The 15,599-nt window shown below is 36.6% G+C and overlaps 1 protein-coding gene across 21 annotated transcripts in view; it reads right to left on the reverse strand.

Annotated features, from left to right (window-relative positions):
- The window catches only part of MCF2L (MCF.2 cell line derived transforming sequence like), a 152,796-nt gene that overhangs the window by 7,915 nt on the left and 129,282 nt on the right, over positions 1 to 15,599 (reverse strand). For 19 of the 21 annotated variants that reach the window (XR_014949759.1, XM_021545619.4, XM_021545612.4 and 16 more), the window contains 16 exons: positions 15,195 to 15,386; positions 14,810 to 15,001; positions 13,964 to 14,123; positions 13,755 to 13,825; positions 12,654 to 12,730; positions 11,536 to 11,602; positions 8,302 to 8,417; positions 7,607 to 7,676; positions 6,349 to 6,441; positions 6,100 to 6,192; positions 4,535 to 4,660; positions 3,714 to 3,935; positions 3,103 to 3,195; positions 2,452 to 2,530; positions 2,233 to 2,305; positions 952 to 1,067 (listed from right to left, as the gene is read on the reverse strand). Coding sequence is in view for 20 of the 21 variants with exons in the window: in XM_021545619.4 (XP_021401294.2) it covers positions 952 to 1,067; positions 2,233 to 2,305; positions 2,452 to 2,530; positions 3,103 to 3,195; positions 3,714 to 3,935; positions 4,535 to 4,660; positions 6,100 to 6,192; positions 6,349 to 6,441; positions 7,607 to 7,676; positions 8,302 to 8,417; positions 11,536 to 11,602; positions 12,654 to 12,730; positions 13,755 to 13,825; positions 13,964 to 14,123; positions 14,810 to 15,001; positions 15,195 to 15,386 (1,840 nt within the window). In the remaining variant the exon portion in view is untranslated. Of the gene's footprint in view, positions 1 to 218; positions 306 to 951; positions 1,068 to 2,232; positions 2,306 to 2,451; positions 2,531 to 3,102; positions 3,196 to 3,713; positions 3,936 to 4,534; positions 4,661 to 6,099; positions 6,193 to 6,348; positions 6,442 to 7,606; positions 7,677 to 8,301; positions 8,418 to 11,535; positions 11,603 to 12,653; positions 12,731 to 13,754; positions 13,826 to 13,963; positions 14,124 to 14,809; positions 15,002 to 15,194; positions 15,387 to 15,599 lie in introns of all 21 variants that reach the window. The other 2 variants (XM_085558717.1, XM_085558709.1) reach the window with 1 other exon arrangement.

Here is a 15,599-nt window from a genome sequence, read left to right on the forward strand (position 1 = left end):
CACACTCCTTCTCTTGCATCTCCACAGCCACACTTTTCTCAGAGCTGGCTTCCCTTGAAATCTCCCTGTCAGAGGCACCAACTAAGGAACCTAGCTTGACCTTGGAAGAACAAGCTAGTGTGTACAGTGAAAACCTATCACACTACACACACACACACAAGGTGATGCTTCAATTACAACCTTACACAGAAAAGGGTCTAGCCTTATTTTTAAGTTACCTTTCTGACTTTTGAGGTTAGTAAAGCCCTGCAGTGTAAAGCGCTTTTTTGACAGTACAGAGCATTCTGAGGTAGAGCTAGTGTTGTCTACAAAGGAAGAGAGAGACACAGAAAGAAAAGGGAGAAGGCCATGAAAAGACCAAGGCAAAAAGTCATTTGCAGCTACACCAGGGAACCTGCACTTAAGAATGAAAAGGGACAACTGAAAGTCCAGGTACAACACAAGTGTTTGGTTGTTCTTGCTGTGCAAGGGCTTGTACTGCCACTGGTTCAATAAATAATTTCCATGATGGGATAAAAAAAGAGAAAAAATAGAACAGAACAAAAAAACTCCCTCTTATGTCAAGTAATGCCAAGAAGTTTTTTCAGAGAACCCTGAGAAGATGGACAGCTTTAAGAGACCTGCTGCAGACTTCTGCCTTGTAACAAATAGCTCCCACCTGCCTTTGGCTACCATCCATTCACAATGGCTTTGAGCCTGTCCCCACCACACACTGGAATGCAGAAACCAATCCCAAGCTAAGGGCACATGGGACCAGCACAGTGTGGGACTGGACAGTGCAGTGTGGGCAGCACTTTGTGGGTGGGCTGAAAACAGCAAAGCCCTGCTCATTCAGAGTCCTGCTGCCTCCCTGCACTACCGTGGCTACTCTGCTGGTGGATCTGCCTGTTCATCTGCAGTGCAAGCATGCTCCTTCCAATTAAAGAACAAAGTGTGTATGGGCAAACTCACCTTTGCCTTTCTCAGGGTACTTTGGTGCTACCGTAGTGCCACAACCTTCTAGACTTGTGAGATCAGCTTTTTTCTCCTCCATTTTTTTGGTATTTCTGATGTGGTTTCGTGAAGGACTGTTCATTAGAAGAGAATGAAGACAATCAATCAAATAACAGGCTTTTACATAGAGATATATAGGCTGAAAGCCATTTATTTGTTCCTTCTCAGACTGTAGCTTCCAGAACTGAAAAAAGTAATTGGTGACTGTGCATTTAGAGACCATAGGAACATATGAATGAGAAATACTGCTCCTGACTAACTGCAATCACATGTACCATGGCAGAGGAAGTTACTGGAAAGATGGCTCAGGACAACTTCCACTCACTTGCAGCTAAAAGGCTCCTCCTGAATGTACTAGGAATAAAAGAAGAAAGATAAAGGAATAACCTCTGCCTCCCAGAAGCTCTTAATACAGGAACAAATGAGGGACCTTGCAGTGGATTCCCATCACAACTCCATCTGGGAATGGGATAGAGAAAGATACTCCACAAATACAATGTATCTGGGAAATTGTCCCTGAGCAATAAGTAGATGCATAAAAAATGCAGGGCAGAGAGCTACCAATACATATTTGAGCACACACCATATGGATATGAGCACATGGTTTTATGGATAGGTATATACACACACATATGAAAAACCCGACTAAGTAGTAGAGGATTAAGGGCAAGGGCAGAACAACAGATGGGAACAGAAGAATATACAGGTTGGTATGGTGAAGGATAGAAAAAAAGAAAAAACTTCACCCAAAAATTGGGACACTGGAGGAATTAACACATTACTTTGGTTAAAAAAAAAAAAGGAGTAAAATAACATGAGACAGAGAAGAGATGTGAAAAAGACAAAAAGAAGGTAACATGACATTGAAAAGGAAGAAAAAGAAAAGGAAAAGAACCGTGAAGGTAGAAAAAGGCTGTTCCATAAAACTCTCTTATCTGTACCATAACACGTATATAATCAGCTGCTCAACAAGCAGGCACATAATACCACCAGGATCTTGGCTGGTGCAGAAAATTACACTTCAGTGGCAGTCTCTATCAGCTGGCAAAACAAATGCCACTGCTGCTCAGTTGAACAATTCTGGAGATGTATAAACTCCAGGCTTTAGAGCTTTATAGTAGGAAGAGAACTAAACCAAAACCTTAAAACACAAGGATCAGTATTAAGGGGTAGGATCAATGAAGAGATGGAAATCAGATGTATTAGTATAGTCACAAGATGATGTGACAACATACTTACCTTGCACAAGATGATGCTGATAGTGGTAGAGGTAAGCTCTGTGTTTGTTCTAGTGTCCTGTGCTGACTAGCTTCTGTAATGGAGGAAAAAAAAAGAACTATTAAAATTGATTTGTGTCCTACACAGGGAAAATCTACATGGCAGGATCTGAAGATCAAAGAGAAAATAGATTAAAAAAAAAAATTGACAAATAAAAAAGAGAATCTCCAAGTATTTTACCTCTGCATGCCTGCAGTTGACTTGTTAGCACTTTTCTTATTTCATTTACCCAAGTAGCTTTAACTTCAGGGGTTGGTGCCTACCCAAAAATAAATACAATCAGCCATCAAGCACAGAATAGTTATAACACAAATAGTTGCATGCCAAAGCATAGCCTCAGAAGAATCAGTTAAGAGGGACAGACAAAGCTCCCTCTCCAGTGCTTCTGTGACCAGGAACTGGTTGTAGCAACTGGACCAGGCTGAGGCAGAGGCTGTGCATGTGCTGCAGCCAAACCCCATCTCCCAAGCTACCCACTACTCCAGTGACAGCTATAGTAATGGTGTATACAATATCCTCTGTGGACACTGTAAGATTTGATTACTTTTTCCCCCAGAAGTCTCTTCCGTTGAAATATGATTTAGGTTTTCTTTTTTTCCCTACATTTACTCATCACAGTCTATTAGTGATATAACAGGGAAAAACCTCCAGATCTTCTTAGGGTTAGACTCCTGCTCTTTTTTTTTTTTTCTTTTTTTTTCTTTTTTCTTTTTTTTTTTTTTTTTTTTGTGGTATTGTTTCTGGGGTTTTTTTTGTTTGTTTTTTTTGTGGTTTTTATTGTTTGTTTGTTTTTTGCTTTTTGTTTTTTGAATGTAGTGCCATGTTATTTACCTGTACAATGTAAACTTCTTCCCTTGCATTATACCAGATTTCAAATTTTTTTGCATCACCTTTGACATTTTCTGTTATTCCAACTGCAGCCATCTGGAAGCAAAGAGAACAGAAACTGATCTACTGCATAGAAGTTACATTAAAAAGAGAAGTTGGAAGCTACTGGTATTCTTTGGTACCTTATTTCTGAAATGAAAACCCCATCTGGCTTCTTGCACTAGGAAAAGACTAGCTAACAATTTGTGATCTGCGTGTCGGAGACAAGAGATTTAGTTCTTTGTATCAGCCTGGCTACCTTGGAGAGAAGACAGGTTTAGATACATTAGATTGAGACTGACTTGTAAAATGTGGCTTTTAAAATCCAGACCAACAAATGCTTCATGAGCTTTACATTACCTTTCCCTACGTTTTCGATGTGATTAATGCAACTGCCATTCAGCTGGACAGACAGCCACACAAAATAACACAGACCTGCAGCACCAGTCAGGCTTGTCTGAACGAGTGAAGTTCCCAGTACAATGCTGCAACACAGGTTTGCACAGATAGAACTAGAATATTACTACAGGCTAAGCCCTCAGTACCTTGACCATCAGGACTGATCAGTGTCTTACATTTAAGGAGTGTTTGTAGCTATAAGAAGGTGCTTTCTCATATCCCTCTCCATTTTCTTCTCGCTTTTTACAGAACAGCACTGCTTTCTCATGGAGGAAGAGGTGTCGCTGCATTGGCTTGAAGCGTGCCAAATCTTTCACCTTTGTGTGACCCTTTTTATGATCAGTCCAGACATTGAAGGATCCCTGCATTAAAAGCTTGCCCAGCTCATTCAAGTTTCCCTGGAACAAAAAACCAGCGATATTTGTAACTACAGAGATAACATCAGATTAAAATACAGACTCTGAACAGGTCTTTAGAAGTCTGTTGTTCTCAAAAATCTCTCATATCAGTGTTTATCTTGAATTGGAAATGCAGTGAAGTCAGTGTTGAATTTCTACATATAATTTTCACTGGCTAGCACTGTTCAGGCAGGATTTTACAGTACCAGTAGCAGAGGCACAGAGAAATACACATGGAGAGAGTGAAGCAAAATACATATTTGGTTGTTTGGTTTTCCCCCCCAAACTCTGCTCCAAATCTGCTTATGTATTTTTTTGGGTTTTGTTATTCTTTTTGGGAACTGAAAGTTTTGGGTGTGTTTTACACAAAGATCAAAGAAAAAACAACTTAGGTAGACAGAGGAAAATATTAGTCATAGCAGGAAAACTTCAAAAGAGTATAAAGAGATCCCTTTCCCATTATTTTCATTACACAATTAAGTTTAAAGGCATGTTTTGTAAAACACTCTTCTCATTATTAGTACATAGTGTATGCTGTACATACATCCAAAAAAGAAATGAAAATAAAGTTAAAAGTAAGCAAAAATACTGCTACTCACATCATAGCCTGTAATGGCTATCTGGTGCATAGAATCATTAACTGCTTTAAGAATGCCCAGGATAGATGTTAGTGCTTCCTGAAGATCTTCAGCACCTTCACAGTTCTTACTGTACTTCAGCATTTCCTGCGTGCAAGGGAATGACAACACATTTGCCTAGCTTTTGAAACAGTAGCAACTAGGAATGTTCAGATTTTAACACTGAATTTTAGGCAGAGTGGGCTGGAATGAGATGATCTTTACGTCCCTTCCAACCAAAACTATTCTATGATTCTGTGATTTTAAAATTAGCAAAGTGAAGCTTTATACCATATAATCTAGTTAGTTCAACAGTGGCTGGAACTCAATAGATCCTAAAAATTTACTTCTCATTTCTCCTGCTCATTAGCCAAATATATTTTGTTCATCCAGAGGTTTTGTAAGCTGCATGTAAGAACTTTACAAGACTAAATTTGCAAACATATTTTTCATCACAATTGCAAAAAAAACCAACCAAACAAAAAACCAAAAACAAAACAAAAAAAACCCCCACAACCACCAAAAAGCAAACCAAACCAACAATCCTCTAACAAAAGGACAGGGTTTTTTAATTTTTTACTTTTCAAAACAAATTTTAAAACATAGTAAAACTTATTTACTCTTTTAATTATAGCAAGGCCTGGCATGCTAGTAACAGATTTAAACTTACTGCATTGGGTATTGTCTACACATTTAAAAAGGAATCCTTCTCTAAAGTGATTATTGGTGAAACAGCATCTTCCAATTTGATACAGATAAACACAGCAGCAAGCTCTTGTGAAGCTCCTCTGACTTCACAGTATGAAAATAAGAATTTACTCATGGGTAGGAAGTTATTTTAAGTAAAAAAATATTTATACTTCTCCTCTTTTTACACAAGACTAAAGGAATTAATTCTTTAAAGGCTGTTAACAGCTCAGTTTTAACTGAAGAGTAAATCTGGTTTGAGGTGAATTTTAAAGCTACTGTTAAATACAAGAATTGTAACATGTCTTTTTGATAAATATTTCTTATTTCAAACATGGAAAATGTTCTAAAATACTTTAAATAAATTTATGATAGCATATTGCTATTATTTTGCACTTTCAGTATGGCATATTTAACTGAATCACAACACCATCCCTCATACAAACACCATGCATTGTTCTCTCTCAAGTGCATTTCCCAGAGTCCAGCAAGGCAAGTGCCTGCAATATGGGTGGGGTGACTACAACTGAAGTACTTCAGACACTCTATTATCTTTGTTTCAAAGTTTTCTTGGACTTTCTGTTTTCCCCTCATCAACCCTCTTTTCAGCAACAATCTATGGGCAAAGGTAGTTACACAAGATGTCTCTGTGTAATGTTTTCTTATTAGAAGTTTTTTGACTGAAAGAAAAGAGAACTGAGTTGCAAACTAATGAACAGGGATTCGTGTGTTTCCATTTACACATCTTTTCACTAACTTTTAGGTTTCTCTCCAGCAGGATGAGAGAAGCAGCTTTCAAAAAAAAAAGCGGCATTCTAAAAAAGAAAAAGTACTTTACATTATAGTTTAGTAATACTTACCTTTAGCAATAATTGGTATTTGGTTATTCTTTGAACAGGTTTCAGCAAGTATGAGTCCAAACTGAGCTTGTGGTCGAGTTTCCTTTGACATTCCTGTAATCAGTGTTGGATTTCATCAGGACACTACTCAGTATTTGTGCTATTTGCTCTTGAGAAAGTTCACTAAAAATAAAACAAACAAAAAAACCCAGACCCCAACAAAACAAAAGCCACCATTATTTTAGGGATTCAAGCTGGCATAAAGCATACCTGGAAGAATACAGAGTCTGAAAACTGCCTCCACAAACTTTCAGATCGAGGTTTATTTTGACAGTATTTTTCATAAATCTGGAAGTCTTCCATCTGGAATTTGGGAGACAAGTCCATTAATTGTTGTGACTTTAATAGACAAAGTTCATAACATTTTTTTTTTCATTTTCAATAATGCTAGGAAAGAACCCATGACCATCACCAAAAATTGAATCATTATTTTTTGCTTAGGATGCCTCAAGGAATTGCAAAATCACTGATTTTGTAATGGATACTAATTTGCAAAATAAAATATTCCTGTTAATTTTTGCTTCTGTTGAATGTTAAACACCTTATGAAGAAGCATGTGTTATATTTACAAATATATTTTGACTACAATATGAAAAATATCACTATGAGTGCCCAGCCATGAGATCCACTGTGTAAATTTTTAAAAAGACTTTGTCCTTTCCCTTTATTTTCTTTTCACAAATGTGCTTTTCACTGGGAGTCATACTAAGATAAATCAAGCAGTTTGCTCCCCCTTATTATATCAAAAATTAAATAGCATTACTTCAGCACTTGCTGAAAGCAGAAGGAAATAAAGACTGTTGAAAATGTCATAGTAACCACAGATATAAAGGAAAGACCAGGCAGGAAATCAGCAGGCACAGAAGCATCTCCATCCCTCAGTTTTAGGAAATAGCATTTCCATGGATGTAGCCAGTAAACAGAAGGGAGAGGCATGGCTCCTCCCTGGAGTTTTAGAGCATCAATAGCTGCACACATTCTTATTTAGCCTTTAGTATACTACAGGTGAGACTCATTGTTTAGTACATCCCCGATTAAAAAAGTTTATTTTCGTCATATCTTTGAATTTTTGAAACAAAAATGTTTTGGACTTACTCTGTTGAGGTGTACTCTTTAAAGAAAAAAGAAAAGAACAAAACAACAATCCACTAAAGAAATCTAACCAAGTAAACAAACCACTTATAATGATGTGAAACAATGCAGTGCATGACTCCTTTTCATGCTTTCCTGACTGCCACTTTAAAAAAGCAGTTTTCTTTTAAGAAGATAGTAGTTTTTTCTAACAAAATCAATTGTGCTGCATAGGGGAAAATATCAGGAACTCTCAAATAGCATCTACATTCTCAACCTATTACACGTTCAGGACAAACAAAGGGGATGTGGTGGTAATTGCTACATGAGACTCACTCTCACGTGTTACAGCCCTAAAGAGGTTTGGAATCAAGTGGCAGCAAAAGACCACACATACCTGGTCCAGAAAGCACCGTCCTACTAGCTCTGGGTATTCCACATAGGTTTCTAGTTCTCTCAAGAATATTCTACAAGAAAGAAAATTTTCTTAGAGCACACATTAAAGAAAGTTGTCATAAGGTTCACAGTCTTGCAATTCGTTTTCTAAACTTTCAGAAACAGAGTTGTAATGCTACAAAACCAAACATAATTCTTGTAGATTGTGTACTTTAAAGTGAATAGCAAATTAAAACAAATATCCTAATCAATTTCTTTCAGCTTACTGTTGCTGCAACTGAAACCGAATACAGGGCTGGAGAAGGGGGGATTTCATTTCCCTTCCTTATGTATTCAGCAGCAGGATTTGTGCAGTTTAAAGTCTTTGGGTTTTGCTTCCAAATACTACCAAACACCACAAACCAAACAACCCAAAAACTACCTTCCCAAAACTAAAAATAAACCCACCCAAAACATAAAAAAAAAAAAAGTGACAAAACATTCATTTTAGTTTTGCCTGAATAAGTAACAACTAGTTAATCAGCTTTGCTCATTTTTATAGATATTTTGCTTTTCCTCTTCTATGCAATAGAATGTTGACATGCCATACAGACAAGTAGAACTCTGTAAGGATCTTTTAGCAATCTAAAGCAATTAAAATATGAAGTAAAGAATGTCATCCAAATATTGCTTTTAGAACCAAATGCAAATCCTCACCTGTTGTGAAAGTGATAAATTTCTTCCATATTCCCAAACAAGATATCTTTCTTATTTTGCAGTTCTGGTGAAATGAGATGAGCCATTAAGGGGTTGTCCATCTCTGCAGCATAACCCTGCAACACAGGAGAGAGGCACAATTATTATCTCCCTTAACTTGCAGTACTTCTCTCTCAGAAACCATTAACCTAAAAATCCTCCATTTGCTTCAGTACCAAAAGGATCAGCTTTAAATTCCCACATCCTCCAGCTGTCATATAAGCACACATTCTCTTGTCTATCTGGCACAGAAAAGGATACAAGTGGCTTTAGTCCAGGACTGTTCTCCTTTGGCCTGAGGTCACTAATCTGCATTCTCTCAAAACACTAAATAACACTAAATAAAAAAAAACACTCCCTATATGTCAACCATAAAAATGACACGAATTATCTAACACCTGCATTATAAGCAGATTTCTTAATATAAATAAATTTCTTAGAATACAGGCATTGAAGGAAGATAATTCTATCTTCTTTAGATTTGGATTAGATTTCTCTCTCTTGTGGTATGTTATTTTTGTTTGGTTTTTAAATTTTTTTAAACACAAAGTGATCCTTGCATTAAGTTACATTGATTATAATAAACCACACCAAGCAAGCAAACTAAATAATTAAAAGAAAAGATAAGCAAAAGTGCACCTACAATTAAGATTTTTAACATTTTCGATATGTGGTCCAAACTACAAAAAGTAGAAGAATTAGCTGGTAAAGTCAGCTAACCTGAAGAATTCAAGCATTCAGATAGGACAGAATTTTTTTTTTAAAGAACTTAGAATCAGCCCTTTTAAAGTCTGAGTATTTGTTCCTCAAACACCATTAAAAAAAAAAAAAAAAGGAAAAAAAAAAAAAAGAAACCCCCTGTGGTATAGGCAATGACGTTGGCATTCATAAATAGCTAAACATTGGCTCCTTTCTCATATTTCTCCTGCCCCCAAGTAGGAAAATGCAATGTCTGAAGAAAAGACAGTGGAATAAATAAACAAAGGAAAGTTGTACAGCCTTAAAAATTTTAGCTAAAATGGAGTTAAGTTTTTTTTAATGGGAAAAGAACTACTGCAGCCACCATGCAGTTTAGATGGAGAGCTCCACAAGCAGAATGATTTCCACTTTAAGTCAAGATGATATCAAACATAGCAGCACAGCCAGCACTGGCAAAAAGGAGTATTGACTTTAGCTCAGGTGAAAGGAAGCCTGACAGAGTTCAATTCTTATAAATTTTGAAGGAACAAAAGCGTGAAATGCATACTTTGACAAAATGTTTTTGTAATATTTTTCACTTTAAACTGATATATTTTTAAAATTTACTATAAAAAGCCTCATGTTTTACTACCTATGCAGTAGTTGTGTCTTAAGAAAAGAGAGGGAAAGCTACTTAATGCAGCCACAGAGATTTTTAAATCTTGCTCAGATTATTTAATCTTATTTTAAAAATGTTTAAGAAGGACTTAAACATTTTTAAAGTAAGATTAAATAGTCTGGATGCTCTAAAACCATCCAAGAAAGTGGAAAAAAGGGTAGAATTCAATACCTAAAAATAGACTAGACCAGTATTCTTCTCCCAGTAAAGATTATGAAATTTCACCAACTAAAGTGGGATGATCATGGTTGTTAATGAAAGGAAAGTTATTGATCTTGGATAAGCTATAGCAGTTTCTAAATAATCAATCTTGGGAAACTGCCTTGATTTTTTTCTATCAGCATCCTTGACAGAAAATGCATGGCAAACAAATGGGACATAATAAGAGTAGACATTGTCTCTACAAAGGAATACCAGGTTATTTTACATGAAAAATTAATAGAATAGGAGAACCAAAGGGAATGGGAGAACAGCCAGAACCATGGACTAATAGCTAGAATTATTCAAAAGCTGGAAGACTGCCACTGAGCCATACTTCAGCAAGTATCTGATCCAGAATTACTGCTGGTACTCCCAATCACCCAAGTTCAAGCTAGAGGAATACCAAACTGCAAGGAGGCACAGAGAGGTGTGCTTGGCACAGTCAGAGTACTGGACTGTTGCTCACAGTGGCACAAAACCAAGACACTTGACCTAGCAAGACAGGAGTTGCACTTCACTCTATGGAAAACAAAAGTAACGCCATAGGAATAGAAAGATGCTCCAGTAGCAGCAGTAAAGACAAAATATCCTCAAACTATTCAAATCTTGATTTTATTAATAGACTTGTACAAATACATTGCATACAACAGCAGAGGATAAAGTGATCTTTAAGGCCCACTCCAAACTGACCTGGATTTGTTATCACATTTCAGATGTGACCATCATGCTGTAATCAACACTTCCAGCACTTGGACTGAACACAGGATGTAAATGCTGTGGGAAGCTCAGCACAAACTAGCAAGACCAAGACCAGGGTCCAAGACTACTACTCCTACTTGAAGGTATGCACTCAGAAGTTATCAGTCCTGGTCCATAACTTTAGACAGTTCCAATTTAGGAGCTTAACATTGATATGGACACCAAGAATATCCACTTGTCTCAACTCTAGTTCATCCTGATCAAATTATTCAGCCATAGTTATCTGCAACTTCAGCATTTCCTGAAATCAAATAGCATTAAAGGAAAATGACACATCCATAGCTGAAGACTTGAACTTGAGGAAAAAAAGGATACTGCAGTGTATTTGTACAAGCAACTCAGCCATGCTGCAATCATGCCTCTGTAAGTGTGGAGCAAAGGGAGCACCTTTGCTTCCTTGATGATTTCAAATGAGGATTTTATTACAAGGCATTCTGTTGCCACAGTTGTACCCAAAACATGTGGAAGATCACTTAAAGAAATGCAAAAAATGATGTAAGAAACAACTTTACTCCTCTGATACGGGAGCCTCTTGATACATATTCATGTTCCTGTGTGACACATGACCTTCCTGCAACTGACCCAAAACTCTGGAAAAACTTTTGCAGCAATTAATGATCATTACAAATCTCACTATGATTCCACCTAAATACTAAGACACATCTTATTTTCTGCTCGTTTTGTGTTTTCTAATACAAAATCCTAGTTGTATGGCTATTTCTAGAAAAAAATCACATATTGTTGCCTCTGTGAAAAGATGATGAGAAAGGAAAAATATAATGACCACATTGCTTAACAGAGCAAACAGAAGCTTTACAGAGTGGTAAGGAAAACATAACAGCACCCTTGAAATGCAAAAGATTCATTAACATCTTTACCTCAAGAACACAGAGAAGTTCTTCAACATATGCTCGTTCAGTCTCGATAAGTTCATTCATTACATGCCTGTGGACAAAGAAAGACAATTAAGGTGGGCCTATTTACTTATGTAAAGTAATGAGGCAACATTAATTTTGTCTGTTTCTCTTATTTACTTCAGACAATAAAATAATAAATTCCACAAAATGTGATATTCCATGCATATTCCTGTCATTACTTTAAATATCCTTATCGAGAGATATGTGTTTTTAAAATATTTGAAAAATTTTGAAGATATGTTTGAACATGAAAACATAAAATCTAGCTGTGTCAGTGCTGTAGTAACTGAATTGAAGCAGTAGAGTGTTTTATCATTGTATGTACAAAGTCTGGTTATACTGTGTTTGCAACTACTGCAGGAGTTGGAGCTGGAGCTGCATAGGATTATCAAATACAGACTTAAAGCTACACTGGTAATTTGAAATTAGAGGCATTTAGGGCACACTTTAAAAATCTCGATGATGCTTTAAATTTAATTTCCGTAATGATCAAGCATTGAATCATACTTTTCCCCAGACTCCTTCCCTTGTGATTTTGTGTGATGTAACAGAATGTTATGACAGTAAAAAGACCATATAAGTAGCCAGTTTACAAATAAAAATGCAATGTCTGCTATATGCATTGCAGGTAGCACTAAGTAATTTCGTTAACATATTTTATGCTGTTCAGTTTTTATTAAAGTGTTGTTTTTGGTAACACATACCAAAAACGAGGACTAAAAATAGTCCAATAAAAAGACAAAGTCTTAAAGCATGGAGACCAAAGCCTTCAATAGATTTACAGGGGGTTTGTTACTCAAAACTGAATAATCTCTGAAATGAAAATATGTACTTGTCCTGCCATAGCATCACCTCACTGCAGCAAAGGTAAACTCTGATACTACCCAAACTCTAAAAAATGCTGCAGACAGACTGAAATGTCTTCCTTTGTGCACAGAGCATAGCCAATGCATTTCAAAAGTCACTGAGGGTTATTTCAGAGAAATGTACTTGTTTTAGCAAATCCTTAGCCAAACTAAGGCTTTTCTGGAACCAAATCAGAGAAAACCCACACTTTTTGCTTATCAAAATACACTTACTGTCTTAACACAGCTAGGTTTTCTTCATCATCCATTGTAGATCCTCCTCTGCTTTGATGGAGTTCAGTCATTTCACTCTAAAGAAGGAAACAAACAATGAAAAAAATAATCATGGTATCACAGATGCAGAAAAAACACTTTAAAATTCAGAGCTTTGTGCTCAGCACTTTTCACTGGAAAGACTCTACTCCATTAAAACTGAAGGCAGTTTGTGAGAAGGCTGTGAAAAAAAAAAATTCAAGTCACCCTGAAGGTCTTCAAGCACACAATATTTGGATGTGGAAAGTTCTCCATCAAAAGCCAGATTAGAAAAGATGGTGGTTGAAAGCCACTTTTCAAGAGGATATCAGAGCACCAGCATAATCTTGTAGGCAACACTAACCTTAGTCTGTTTCTCAAGCTAAAAATAAGGTACTGTGCTAACTTTCTGGTTACTTCTTAAAACTGACACAGTAATTCCTAAAACTTTTACTGTAATGCCTAAACCTAACTATGGCTTGCCAAAAAAAGAGAGGGGTTCTGCTTCCAAGCCCCCCTTGAACTACCCCTTTCCTCTCCAAATGTTGTTCATCCTGGTCATGTGGCCCAGCCTTCCTCCTGGCATTGTCTTTTGCTGCACCTTTGCTGAGTTGATTCAACTCTCTAACCCAGTGAGAAATGACTTGTTTCTGTTGCTGCTGTCAGGATACTTCCCTTGCTGCAGGCAGGGCAGGAAGACCATCCCCACTTGGGAATGGCAATCCAGTAGGTCAGGTGAAGCTGCCTTGGAGCCAATGACAACTACTTCTTCACTGTCAATGGTTTTAAGAGTAGCCAATTACTACTGGCAAATAAAAAATGTTTCCTGTTCATACACTTAATATTTTGCTGCCCCTAACATTTTTCCTACTATTTAGTTTACCCTCCCTCATAACCAGCCCAGCAACAAAGCAGCCCCTATTTAAACCATGTGACTGTTTCGGCAGCGTTACTTCAACTGGGACAATGCCATCACTTTTTCAGTAGAATTCCCTCATACTTATTGAGAGTTCCTGAATATTCTGTTGTACTATGACTTTTTCAAGTAGTGCATGTGTGAAAAATGCAAAGTGAAAAAAATACCTTTCCTTTTCTGTAGTTTACCCTCCGAAGTGCACTGCTTTCTGAGTTGGACACATTTTCTCTTTGGAGACCTAAACATGTAAACCAGAATCAAACAAAACTGGATCAGATCTGACACAGATGCTTGTGCAACCACAAATTATGGCTGGAAGTTTCTTTAACATTCTCAGCATAGCACAAAAAACTAAAGGCTAATACAGTTAACTTACCTGGAGAAGTACAAGGAGATTTTACAAATGCTTCAGGTCTTGGAGCAACTGGCTGAACAGGACGTGTCTGCTTAGCTGCCAATTTCTTTAGACTTACTTGCCGCTTTTGAAACATTTCTTCCATACTTTCTTGCTTCTGGAAAACCTTTTGTACATGCTCCTACAGTTGCCATGAAAATAAAAACCAACTTGAATTAAAAATATAATTTAAATAATTTACTATTATTTTTAAATTCCTGTCAGAGACCTATTAACAAACTAAATTGACATCTACAGCATACTGATTTGAAATTGCAATTATTTCATATCACATTTAGAAATATTACATGAATTCTTCACTCTTAACAAGGTGTAATCTACTGTGATTTTGTACACATAAGAATTGGAACATCACTTCAAAAATATTTTGTGTACTTACTATAGAGAAATACAGGAATCAAGTTTCAATTTAAAAAAAAAAAAATTTTTTTTGAGTGTCTAAAGATTCTATTACATGAAGAGATCAACCATGAAGAAAAGGAATATATTCTCGATTTCTAAAAAAAAAAAAAGTAGCACATTTTGCTACACTAAAAAAAAAAAAAATATTTCAAATACTCACTTGGGAGAAGTTTTTTTTAAAAGCAATTTTACTGTCTGAAAAATTAAAGTAGTTAGAAAAAGTCTATGAAGCCCTTGATGCTTATCCAAAGATATAATGAGACTCAGGCACAGAAATGTATTGACTTTCCAGTTCACAGGTATAACTCCTAGTACTGATTATTTAGCTCCATCAATGGCAGTACAAGAGAGCAATTCTAGAATGAACAAATGGACATGGAGACACACATAAATGTCTTCTGGTACCTTTAGGTCTTCATTGAGGATGTGTGCATACTCTTCGTAAATTTTATTCAACTCCTTGATTTTATTGCCAGCACCAGTATCCAGGAATTTCTCGATCTCCTGTAACGCTGATTCTGCACCATCCTGAGACTGACACTTATCTACTGGCTGGGAAGCCAGCAGGTAAATTCCTTCATCACACCACTTCATAGACTGGCAACAGAGAAGAACAGCCTCAGAAGGTACCAATGTTAGCATCACCCACTTAGAGTCTAAAACACCTCAACCAGTCATGTATTCAGCTATTTAAAGAGAAAACTTCCATCACACTGAGATAAAGTTACCTGCCATTATGACAACTGTTCGACTGAGGTTTCAGGAAACAACTGTCGCATACTAAATTTACCTTCTCTAGTAAGTCATGTAGTTCCAGAGATTTGTTAAGAAGTTTTCTCCTCCGTTCTGTCTCAGTAGTGAAGGCATCACAGAGATTATGAAGTTCACTGCATTTTGGAATAATGGAGTCCACAGCATAATGATTGCTTTGAATAAAAGCATCACGCTCTGAGGCTAACATTTTGGCTTTTGTTACAGTTTCCTAAGAAAATAAGCACTCATTAAAGTACATCTTTCCTTGGATCAAAATCAATGAAACAATTTTTACACAGTGAAATACACATATTGATAAAGAATACATCTTTAGTTAATATCTGCCTTGCTTAATAAATCAAAGTGATTTCCTGTCTTTCCAGATGCCCAAGAACTTTCATGTACCAGAGTACTTCAGAAATAACAGTGAATTTAATTACAG

This window comes from Lonchura striata, chromosome 1 (genome assembly GCF_050655825.1).
Source record: "Lonchura striata isolate lonStrDom1 chromosome 1, ASM5065582v1, whole genome shotgun sequence".
NCBI classification, from domain to species: Eukaryota; Metazoa; Chordata; class Aves; order Passeriformes; family Estrildidae; genus Lonchura; species Lonchura striata.